The sequence below is a fragment of the Ornithodoros turicata genome, chromosome 1 (genome assembly GCF_037126465.1).
Source record: "Ornithodoros turicata isolate Travis chromosome 1, ASM3712646v1, whole genome shotgun sequence".
NCBI lineage: Eukaryota > Metazoa > Arthropoda > Arachnida > Ixodida > Argasidae > Ornithodoros > Ornithodoros turicata.
Window position 1 is genome coordinate 221,273,132 of NC_088201.1, and position 11,819 is coordinate 221,284,950.

An 11,819-nucleotide genomic window follows, 5' to 3' on the forward strand; every position below is an offset into this window, starting at 1 on the left:
ATCCCCCAGGGAGGTGTACACTCCCCCTGAATTTTTCCAACCACCGCCCTGTAATTCATCAGACTTCCTGATACAGCTTGGCCACCAATGCATATACCTATAGATGCCCATTTATCCATACCCATACCCATGTACCCATTTATCCATAAAGATACACCCCCTATGGTTCGCTCCACTCATCACGCAAACATCGCAAACATCACAAATCACGCAGACATCTTATCACACCGGGTACCGCATCTTGGCTGCTATGCGTATTGATGATAGTGCCAGCCGCAACAACAATGACAAAGAAGAAATAGTCGTTGCTCCTCGGTGCTGATACGAGTTGCGCAACGGACTAAAAGCTGATACCTGCCGTTTCAATTCAGCATGAGAGAGCCGCGAACATATGGCAAGGAAAAAAATCTTGCCAAGATACGGGGCACAAAAGTGAACTTGCACGGCATATCGCCGTCGCAGTCCGAATATTTACACGGCAGCAGACACCTACGAGCACTGGTGTAAAGTCTGAGGAAAAGACATGATAGACGAAAATACATATCCGTTGCGAAGCCGTTTGAATTTCACTGTTCATGGTAATCAACCAATTTTTCTCGAAGTGCAGCAGGCATAGAGAAGTCCATGATTCGCTTACACGTCTACCTATAAGAATTGACCCACAGTCTTCTTCTGAAACATTGCATCACTTGCCAACTTCTTTGAGAAAAGTAAAAAGCAACCTTTCTGCAACCCCGATGATGGCAGGGGCATCCAAGGAATACACCACAAAGAGTCACTGGTGTATTCTACAAAGCGAAGCCATTATCAACGACTGATACTAGGCTCTTGTACTGGGAACAGTGGTGACCGCAAAATTTGGAAAAGGCGCCGGCAGAGCCCTTTAAAGTGATAGTCCGGTCGAAAACATAGGTCTGGGAAACACCGCCTTATGATTTCTAATACTCCGCACAACAACTGTGCAAAATATTTCAGAAGAAATCGTATAGCACGATTTATAATCGACTTTTTTCTATGCCGCAGTTGGTCCCGAGTAAAGGCCGCGTGCATAAGAGCAATGCCGCACGTGACTTGCGCATGCCTGTTTGCGCGATAGTTGATTGTTGCGTGCTAGCATTTGTCCATTATGATGTTTTTGAGTAGCAATCACGCGTTATGTAGACTAAAATGCAGAGTAGCGTCAATGTAAACACAGGTATCACGACGTAGCCTTCTGTTCAGTACACTCATAGACAAAAACACCTCTCTGCATTCCCAGCAACGGCGCAGTCCTCCGCTCCACTTTGCCCATTGGGGACGTCATCCTCACGTGACGGCTGATGTACATAGAGGATCCTTGGGGCAAGGAGTATGCGAGGGAGAAAAACGAAACCGGATGTCTTCAGAGGAGTACTTTATTCGATATCTCGAAAACCACGCCATTTTGTGAGCTGAAACTTTCCACCCAGCATGTAAGCTTCCGTGGCAGTTGGAAAAAATCAACTTCCGGTTTTCCCGGACTGTCCCTTTAAAACGGGCGAAACTCTTTGTATCATGGTGCCAAAGGCATATTCGAGACGGCTTATGCTATTGCCCTTCCCACTGGGATTGTAACGGAGGCGACCGCAAAATCCGTAAAAGACCGCAGCAGAGCCCTTTAGAACAGGCGAAACCTCTTTAATCATGGTTCCAAACAGATATTATCAACGGCTGATGATGCTGTTCTACTGGGATTGCAACAGACGCGACCACAAAATTCGGAAAAGGCAGCAGGAGAGTCCTTTAAAACGTACGAAACCCCTTGTATCATGGTACGAAAGGCATATTCATGACGGCTCATGCTATGCCTTTCTACCGGGATTGCGCAAGAGGGGAGCGCGAAATTCGGATACGGCGGCAGCAATGCCTTTTAAAACGGGCGACACTCTCTCTATCATGGAGCAAAAGAAAGAAAGTTATCAGTGGCTTGTGCAATGCTATTCTGCCGGAGTTATAACACAGGCGATCGCCAAATTCGGAAAACGTGGCAGCAGAGCCCACTTAAACGAGCAAAACCCCTTCTGCCATGCTGCCAAACTCTTATTATCAACAACTTATACTATGCCATTCCACCGAGATCATAACACAAGCGACCGCAAATATCGGGAAAGCATGCAGAATAGCCCTTCAAAACGGGCGAGAGCCCTTGTATCATGCTGCCAATGACATTTCATCAATGACTTGTGCTATGCCCTTCTACTGGGAATGTAACAGAGGCTACCGCAAAATACCGAAAATGAGGCAGCAGAGCCCTTTAAAACGGTCGGTACCCCTTGTATCATAGTTCCAAAGTCATATACGTATTCGCAACCGCTTATGCTATTGTCATTCTACTGGAATTATAACGGATGCGGCCGCAAACTCCATAGAAGGCTGCAAAACTTCAAAACACGAAATAAATAATTCACATAGAAATTAAATAATAAGGGAGCTAACACGGAACCTTGTGGAACACCAGTGTCTACTACTACAACGTTACTCAATGCACCACCCACAAAAACCACCTGGGTTCGATTACTTCAAAAAATTAACCAGCCAAGAGTATTTACGACCTCTGAACCCGTAAGCATAGAGAAGACGCAAAAGAATATCATGGGATATGGTGTCAAAGGCCCTAGAAAGATCCAACGATAATCCAACAGCGAACTGCCTGTTTTCTAAAGCACCATAAAGTAGATCGCTAAGGTTCGCCAAGAGCATTATTGTACCGCGACCTTCAAATGAAACCGGACTGTTTGTCGGAAAAGAGCTTAAAACGGGCAGCAAAGTTATTCATTACCGAGAATACAAATTTTTCCACAACTAATGCAAGAACCGGGACAATAGATATTGGACGATAATTCTTAACATCATCACGCTTGCCGTTCTGAAAGACAGGCGTAATCACCGCTCGCTTTAATAAAACAGGCATTTGACTAGTAGAAAAAATACTATTTAAAATCGAAAGCAGAATATGTTTAATAACATGAATATTTCTTTTGATGTCAATCGAGCGAATGCCATCGAACGCAGAGCTTCTTGTACTAGAGAGGTTGTTTACAATAAACAACATGTCATCCATTTGCAACTCGGGAAACCTACACGAATCCCTATTGGAAAATACAGGCAACTCATAACCAAAGGAAGTAGAATAACCCTGCTGCCTTGGGACACTACTAAAATGATCGCTAAACTTAGCCGCAAGATTGTCCACACTACCAAAGCTATTCAGCACAAATTCATCGAGGTTACGTTCAGCGTGCACACCCCGCCACTGGTTTACTAAACTCCACGTCTCTTCCGACTTTTTTCCTTCCGAGTTCCGAGTTCCGAGTTCTTCGCACTACTAAATTTATTACTGAAGTAAGCACTCCTCGCTGATCGAATGCGAGCTGGTATGGTATTACGCATGGCCTTGAATTTATTTTTTAAGTCTTGATCTGAGGGAAACCTTCGACACCTATGTCACAAAATTTCATTTTGCTTAATTAGAGCAAGGATATTATTATCAAGCAACCCATTTTCAACCTTCCGCTTGTGGAATCTAACTCGCCTTTTCGATATATCATCACATTTTGTAAACTTGCCAACTAAAATATGTCTGGGTGCGTACAGTCTTTGAAATCACGATACCAACCAAACGATGCTATATGTCTGTGAAATATATCATTATCAATAACATAAGCAGAAAGAAGCTGGTGCATGGTAACAGGGGGTTTGAAGAAATCCTGACAACACATAAATACAAAGGTGAAAAAATGACCAGAAAGTTTTTCCTCAACAACACCTCCCCATCCGGAAGTGTCACGACATCTCATATTAAAATGGACTAAACAAGAAGAAACAAGATGATCGCCCAAAAACTCAACACTAGTAGGAACTTGTTACAATGAAGAAATACCAAAATCTGCAAGAATATTCAAATAATCACATGCAATAGATTTTTCAGGTTTCATAATATCAATATTAATGTCACCAGTCATACATATGTCAGCGGAAGAAAAACTAGCAAGAAGCTTTCTTAACTCACTGAAGAATACATTGATATTGCTCTTAGGTGGCAGGTATATGACTAGCAAACCAAATGAAGCATTGTCTGTAGTTATCCTTAACGCCACGCACCCCATCCCTTTACACATGGTTGACTCTATGCTAGCAAGAATACAATTTTTAACAAAAACAGCTATTCCGCCCCAAAGACTGTTCTCACGCGTGAGCGAAAAACATGAATAACAAGGACATTGTCCAGATATGCGTAAAATAACTAGAGTCCTAACGATTGCTGTTAGTGGAGAGTAGTTGCAATAAGCGATGCGTAAGCTACCTAACTTATAGGCCATGTAGCAGTGCCAGCGGTTAGAGTAGTGTGTGAACACTACGCGGTCGCTCCGATAATATTAGCCGATAATGGCAGATATCCCAAGGTATATATAGAGAGGTAGCGAAACTTCTGTAGGGCCCTGCGTCTCCAGAATGACGCCACGATTGAGACCGTCAGCCCCATCCATCCGTTGCGCGGACTACTACGATTGTAAATAAATGACGTCAGATATGACGTCAGCTGTATGCATAATAAGCACCGCATGATTAGCCATGGTGCGATTGCATTCGCGTACTTCATTTGTGTTGTATTTTCTTCCCTTTTTCCTGACCGAACCATACTAATCACCAAGGGCAGCATTACCAGACGAAAACATTGAAAAATAAATCATATCAGATTTAATGCCACATATCAGTTCGAAATGCATACAGTTATCACAGGTTTTGAAGAAGGCTACGTGATAACCACAAATAAACTGGAGGTTTCACTTAATGTCCATTTCTCACCTAGAGCTAAACGTACACGTAGTGATTAGCCGTTTGTATTTCTCCAATGGGTGGTCATAATGGGTCCGCGGCATAGTTGGTACACAGCTGATTAGCTAACACTCACGCTATCATGGCCGAACATTGTTTTTTTTTTTCGCGGGCCCAGCAACAGTGGTTGTATTCCACTCATCTCTTCACACGTCTTGGTCTACAGCTTTGAGGTGTGAACGTGGCTTCCTGTTTAATCCAAGAATTGTGCGAACTCCGCATTACAATGCACGGACACAAGGATGTACGGCCCAACAAGCCTACTGTTACACATGCGCCGTGGAGCAGGACACGGAAACGTACTCAAGTGGTAGATGATTTCATATATGTGTACTAGTGGGGCGACAGATCGCTTCTTGTATGCTTAAATTATGAATGAACTGGTAGTACATATAAGACACATGCGCGCGTCGTAAATATTTTTGCTTTACGATCGTACACGTGCTACCAACACCCAGGATCGCCCGAGTCAGGGAGAGGACAGAGTTGCCTGATCAGATTTGTTTTTTTGTTTCCCGCCTTCGCTACCTGGCTAAACCTACCTAGGATATCCCCTGAATGTTGCGCGTTGATAAAATATTATAGACAGTGCGAAAGGGAGCTGAGACCATGACTTTCTAGATTACATGCGCACTTCCTATTTACGCACTGCATATTATATTGCGCAGAATGTACCCGCGATCACAAGACTACAGACTGCAACAAAAGCAACACAATGAAATGTGTAAATTGCGGGTAGGACCACGCGGCACTGGAGAATTCCTGCCCAATCTAGCAAGCAGAGACCGCTGCTCTGCGTTACAGCAGCAACAATCAAATTACGCGGCGTGAAGCTCGCAACATTTTGCGATACAAACACAGTGTCAAATTCCATCAAAGCACAAACGGTTCTGATTCCCAGAAAACAAGTGAGGCCCTGCCGTCGTAGCCCATGTAGCGAAACCTTTCGAACGGCATGTGGACCAAAACATCGATGCATTATAGAGCGACGCGGCGCGCCACTTGTGCCACAAAAGAATCGGCAACTACACCTAAGTAGGCTCCTGATTCAGCCCCGGCCCCTGCCGAATCCTATCGATTCCTCAGCGAAATCAGCTGCTCATCCTCAACCGGGTTCGATTATCTCCACCATGGTCCACCTGGTATTGACTATGCTGAAGGCAGTCATAGGATGCTCCTGGTTGCCAGCCGGGCATCCTCTCTTTCCTTTCGCTTCTTTTGACTATTCAACACTCCCTCAGCAGCCCACTCGACGCATAGATCTTCATCGTAACGACGTCTACACTTCGTCAGCTCCCCATCAGCGCCATGACTAGTGCACCAACGAAGGGGGGAGATATGTTTATTAAGAAAAAAGAAAGGAAGGTCAGCCAGACGGAGGCCGGCTCGCTATTAAAAAAAAAATGTGGGAAGAAAAGAAATGGAAAAGACAAAGAAGACCCACGAAGACTTCAAACCATCAATGCTTGCCTATTCTTCTACAGTGGAACTGTAATGCTGCTAGGGGCAAGATTTCAGAGCTTCAGTGCCGGCTCATAAAGCATCCAGTGCCTATTATGGCGCTCAGTGAGTGTGACATTCCCGTAGCGGCTGGCATTACTGGTTACACGAAGCTTACGTTGCCACAGGAAGTGTAGCCCTATTTATAAGAGAGGATGTGGTGCACTACCAGATAGAGCTCAGCGTGGCCCGTGGCCCTGATGCTGAATTTGTCGGTACAAGAGTGTTCTTCAGGAAACGGTCCCTCGATGTGGTGTCTGCTTATGTCCTTCCAGCTAAGAATGTTGATATCGCAAAGTGCTTCCGCCTTATAAGGAAGGCCTGCCCTGGCCGCCCGTTTTTCTACACCGATTTCAACGGTCACAACACTGCATAAGGCAGCACCAGGACAGACTTTAGGGGCCGTGAAATTGAAGACGTGGTTGACAGCTCATCCAGAGAGCTAACGTCGCTACACAACTCACTTGTGCTGTCCAGCATTCTGTACTCGTAGCCGTACACGTTGCCACCACAAACAAGACAAACATAGCTGGAAGCAGCCCATCGGATGGGAAGCAGGAACTCACTGGGTCTGCCTCAATAGTCAACAAGCGTGCTTGTCTATGGAGAAGCGGGATAAATGCCCCCTCGCCTTCTTGCTACCGAAGGCTTCCTAAGGCAACACGACAAATGTCTCGATTATACGAACTTTATTAAAACATTGTAGTGTAGTTCATTACACACAGCAGCGCCACAAAATATTCTTCATGCGTTTTTATAAGGCCGTGCGACCCACTCACGAAACCTACATCCAGATAGCGTTGATAGCTTGATTTTAAAGCTCTCGCGAACGATAGAGAAGCACCCAGTACACCAGTAAAATTTTATCGCAATTAGTGGAGATGGAAAAACGATAACCGACGGAATCAGCATCTTAAGTCGTTAGTCGTTAAATATTGCTGTTAGGAAAGTGATGCTCAGTAGTGGACCTTGCATGCGTTTCGTCAAAGAACACAGACGAAGTGTTAGCCAGCTTCTTCCGAACTCCGCGGAACCAAGAACTGCTCTCCCCCAGTGTAGATCTCTGCGAATACCCTTTCGAACGAGGCTTGCAACGCGTGACGCCCCCCCCCCCCCCAGCTCGGCTGCAGTGTACCGCTATGCAACACGTTATCCACACTTGATACTTGACCTCGATGACTAAACGAATGAAGTGCCGTCTATCCCGGATCGGAAGGGTAGTTGAAGGAGAGTCTAAATGGTCCTCCAGCGAACCCGTGGACCTCTATACAGCTCCTCAACTCTGTGCCACAAAGCGTCAGGAACGCTACGCTCGTGGAAAGTGTGCTGAGTAGTTTAATGGCTAGAGCAGAAAGGACAGCGTGGCGTGGCGAGACCATAGCGACATGGACAGTCCCTGAGTGGCAGGACATCTTCCGCAAGTCACCAAAGCCTCCAAGTCTGCGAACTTGCACAACGAGAGACTATCCATCTATAGCAAAGCGTCGCGCCATCTGACGCAGCACAGTAGAGCCAGTGCACCCGTCAGTAGCGGAAATAAGTGCGGCAGGGGCACATAGAAACCCTTCACAGACGAGGTAGAATGCTAAGCGTCCACATAAATCTCGCGGAAGCGACGGGCTAATGAGCAGCAGTTCGCGAGGGCGGCCTATTTTGTAGAAAAGAACAAAAGAAACGAATCTCTGGGCCAAGAAGGCAGTGCAAAAGTCCGTGTGTATGATGGTTATGCTCACTCATGGCGTAAAAAAATGGCCTTTATATCTAAAACAGGGCATACCACCTTTACGTGTGGCACTCGCAAGACTGATACAGACGCGCGCGCGACACCCATTCAATGCTGTTACCCCTTATGAACTGACAAGCGACGCGGGGCACAGTAAGAAAGATCTGATGTGGTGGAGTGATCTGGTACCATGTTACCAGTACTTGCTTAAGAACCACGATGCCGCTAGACGGGCGTTAGAAGTAATTGGAAGAACCAGACGATTATGTTCACTAAGAACAAGAACGTTGCGCTGGTGAATCCGCATCCAAGATGATGCTGCGATTCCCCGACTATTGAAATAGTAACCCAGTATGCGCACTGGACCGTGCGCATCCGAGACCAGAGCAAATGAATAGAGCATATGCTCAAATGCGAGCTATGCTCAAGCTATTATTTATAATGTGATTACCTGCCGAGTGGACCGTAAAGCTAATCGAACTTTTCTGTTGTGTGACCGTTGCGCACAGATAAATGCTTTGCGCGAGGAGCAGCACGCGAACGATAGAAATACGCAAGGATGTTACTTGCTCCCCCATGTCTAGCTTTTGCCATGATTTCAGAGCAAGAAAACATTGGCTGTCGGAACAAGACGGGACCAAACGTCACAGGTTTATCGGTATATCTCTAAACGGCGTCCTGGCGACGTTCCTGTGACGTTCAATCTAAGGATATCTATGGGATCTGCAGACTACTTCCTCCTTCCAAACATCCACAGCGCGATATCTTGCAGACGAACCTGGGGCATCTCCAATTCACCCAGTAAGACTGAAATGCTAATGTCGTCCTGAGGCTTCCCATAGGTACGCATCGATATCCGAATATTCAGGAGGTTCGCGACCATGTAGGGTATGTCGTAGGTATATTAATGGTTAACTGGGTGAATACCCAGCAAAAGTTACTGCTTTTCCTTGATCTCTCTGCGTGAAATGGTGTCCACAACGACACATAAACGCACACCTACTAATTTCACACATGGGTCGACTTTTCTAAATGAAAGAAGAAAGGATTTGGAGAACAACAGCGCATACAACGAATCCACAACAGATCACAGGAACCACTGCGATATTTAGTGCAAGACTACGTAATGTTGAACACACATAGCTTGCAGCCCCGTTGCTGCTGCACACCAACATATTTATTTTATATTCATATAGTCACCGCGTGCATCCTCGCAGCAAAAGAAAAAAAAAACAGTTGAAGGATACAGTGAAATACACATGAAAGCACACGCCAATGGAAAAATTTTGACGTAAAGTCCATGAAAAATCCATCGAGTGCGACGTGGTCCATTCTTATGTCTTAATGCGCAAGGTGATGAAATGTTCGAAGTATGGACCGTATCTTTCTTACCATGCGTCTTCTGGCCACCCTACATATAATCCGGCCTCTACACCCTGAGTCACGATTTTCAGGGTGCTGTGAAGGTAGGGTGAAGTAACCCCGATCACTGGACCAAGGATTAGGGTTTCCGTGAGTTCATCAACCTTTCCATAGCCCATTTGTAGGAGTTCGTTGTGTGCCTCCACACTATGCAGGCGATGGCTCATTGTTATATAAGTATCCTACATATATATCCTACATCCAGATATTATCCTTCATGCTGCGAGAGGCCCCTCCTACGAGGTTGCTAACGGCGAGGAAAGCAGCAACATCAACTTCCCTCATCAGTTCACGTTACTGTTTGCCAACGGTCTGGGCTTCCCTAAAGGATTCTCACATAAAGTTACAGCCAGGCATGCCGCTCAGCCCGTTCAGCAGAAGTTACGACGGCTTCCACTGGAGGTTCGAGAAAAGGTCTCAGCTGAGCGTCACAAACTGGAGCAAGCGGACATCATTGAAAGGATTGATGCTTCTCAGTGGGTTTCCCCAATAGTAGTTGTCTGGAAGAAAAGCGGGGAACTGCGTCTTTGTGCCGACCACCGGAAGCCGAACGAAGCCATTGTAGTGGACAGCCACCCACTATCTCACCCGGATGACCTGTTCCACAGTCTTGCTGGTGCCCGCCACTACTCAAAATTGGATCTCTCTTCTGCGCACCATCAGTTGGTGCTTGCGAAGGAAAGCCATAATATAACAGCGTTCACCACGCACGAGGGTCTCTTTCGTTATAAGAAAGTCATTAGAGGATTAGCGTCAGCCGCAGCTGCTTTCCAGAAGATGCTTTCGGTTGTACTGAAGTGCTGTAAAGGCGTGCTACATTACCTTAACGATATCCTCATATTCGGACGCACCAAGAAGGATCACGTCCGTCACATGGTTCTGGTACTTCGAAATCTTGAAGAGACTGGCTTACACCTAAATAAGAAGAAATACGTCTTCACTGCTACCGAAGCAATTTCTAGGACATGTCCTTTCCAGAGGGAAGATCAGGCCCAGCCAAGACACGACTGAAGCCATTGTTCAAACACCAGCGCCGTATGATGTGAGAGGACTACGTTCTTTCCTATGCTTGGCTACATATTACCTAAAGTTTGTCCCGCATTTCACTACGGTCATGCAACCTCTTTGTCAACTGCTACGCGAAGATATTCCTTTCGTTTGGGGCGCAGAATGACGGGGGGCTTCCTCGCAAATCAAACTCTTGATTCGTGACTGTGTCGTCCTCACGCTTATTTGACTCTTCGCTTCCTACCTTCCTAACGGTTGATGCTTCGAACTGTGGACTAGGAGCTGTAATGCAACAAAAACATCCCGAAGGGCTACGAACGGTCGGCATCGCTACACATACACTCTCTGCCACCGAGAAGAGGTACTCTACATGAGAGAAGGAAGCTTTAACTTGTCTTTTGGCTGTGAGATGTGGCACGTGGCCCTGTTGAAAAATCCAGTAAAACGTAGACTGGTTTTCCTACTGGCCAGACTGGAATTGTTACTGGCTAGACTGGAATTCGTACTGGCTAGACTGGAATTCTTACTGGCTATGTCTGGAAATACTGGGTTTGAGACTGGTAATACTGGAAACCAGTCTACACTGGTTACTGGACACACTGGGATTCCACTGGAATGACTGGAATCTACACCAGTGTGACTGCAAACCAGTCTACACTGGTTACTGGACACTGGAATTCTGCTGGAATGACAGGGATCTACACCAGTGCCTACTGGAGGCAAGCGGCCTATGATGGTTACTTTGGTAACAGGGATTGCTCTGGAAGCTATATCAGTGACAGAAACCAGACTACAGTGATTACTGGGCTGCACGCGTACTAAAATTACTGGGATAGAGTCATCACAAGTCGACTTGTGTGTACTAATGAGAGCTCAACCCTTGACATATTTTTGGTAATCAATTGGATTGTAACAACAAATTTTTCAGTGGTATGCTATTAACAATTTTGAGTATACAGTCAACAACTAATATTTACGGGTAATTAATAGGAGCTAATAGGTTACACACAGACAATTTTTTCAATGGGATGTGTATAGTCAGTGCACGTAGCATCTGGCAGCAACTGTTGTGGATATGAGTAAACGTATGGAGGGAGGACACGTGGAAGAAATGGGAGACAGGACTTAGTAAATGTTATCAATCAACTTCAAGAGGCACTGAGCAGTCTCTAAAAGGACTGTGGGAAACCCACCAAAAAGCTCAGAACACAGCCTGGGATAGGATTCCAACTGGAGTCATCTCCCAGTATACAAGGCAGTCGTCATGACCTCTGAGGTCTGAGCTACATGTCGTCAACATTCAGTGAAAATC

The 11,819-nt window shown here is 45.8% G+C and overlaps 1 protein-coding gene across 1 annotated transcript; it reads left to right on the forward strand.

The window, feature by feature from the left end:
- Positions 1-8,793: 8,793 nt before the first annotated feature.
- On the forward strand, positions 8,794-10,510 carry LOC135394948 (uncharacterized protein K02A2.6-like). The gene is made up of 2 exons (XM_064626048.1): positions 8,794-8,878; positions 9,705-10,510. The coding sequence occupies exons 1-2, from the start codon at positions 8,794-8,796 to the stop codon at positions 10,508-10,510; spliced, it is 891 nt and encodes a 296-aa protein (XP_064482118.1).
- The last annotated feature ends 1,309 nt before the right edge of the window (positions 10,511-11,819 follow it).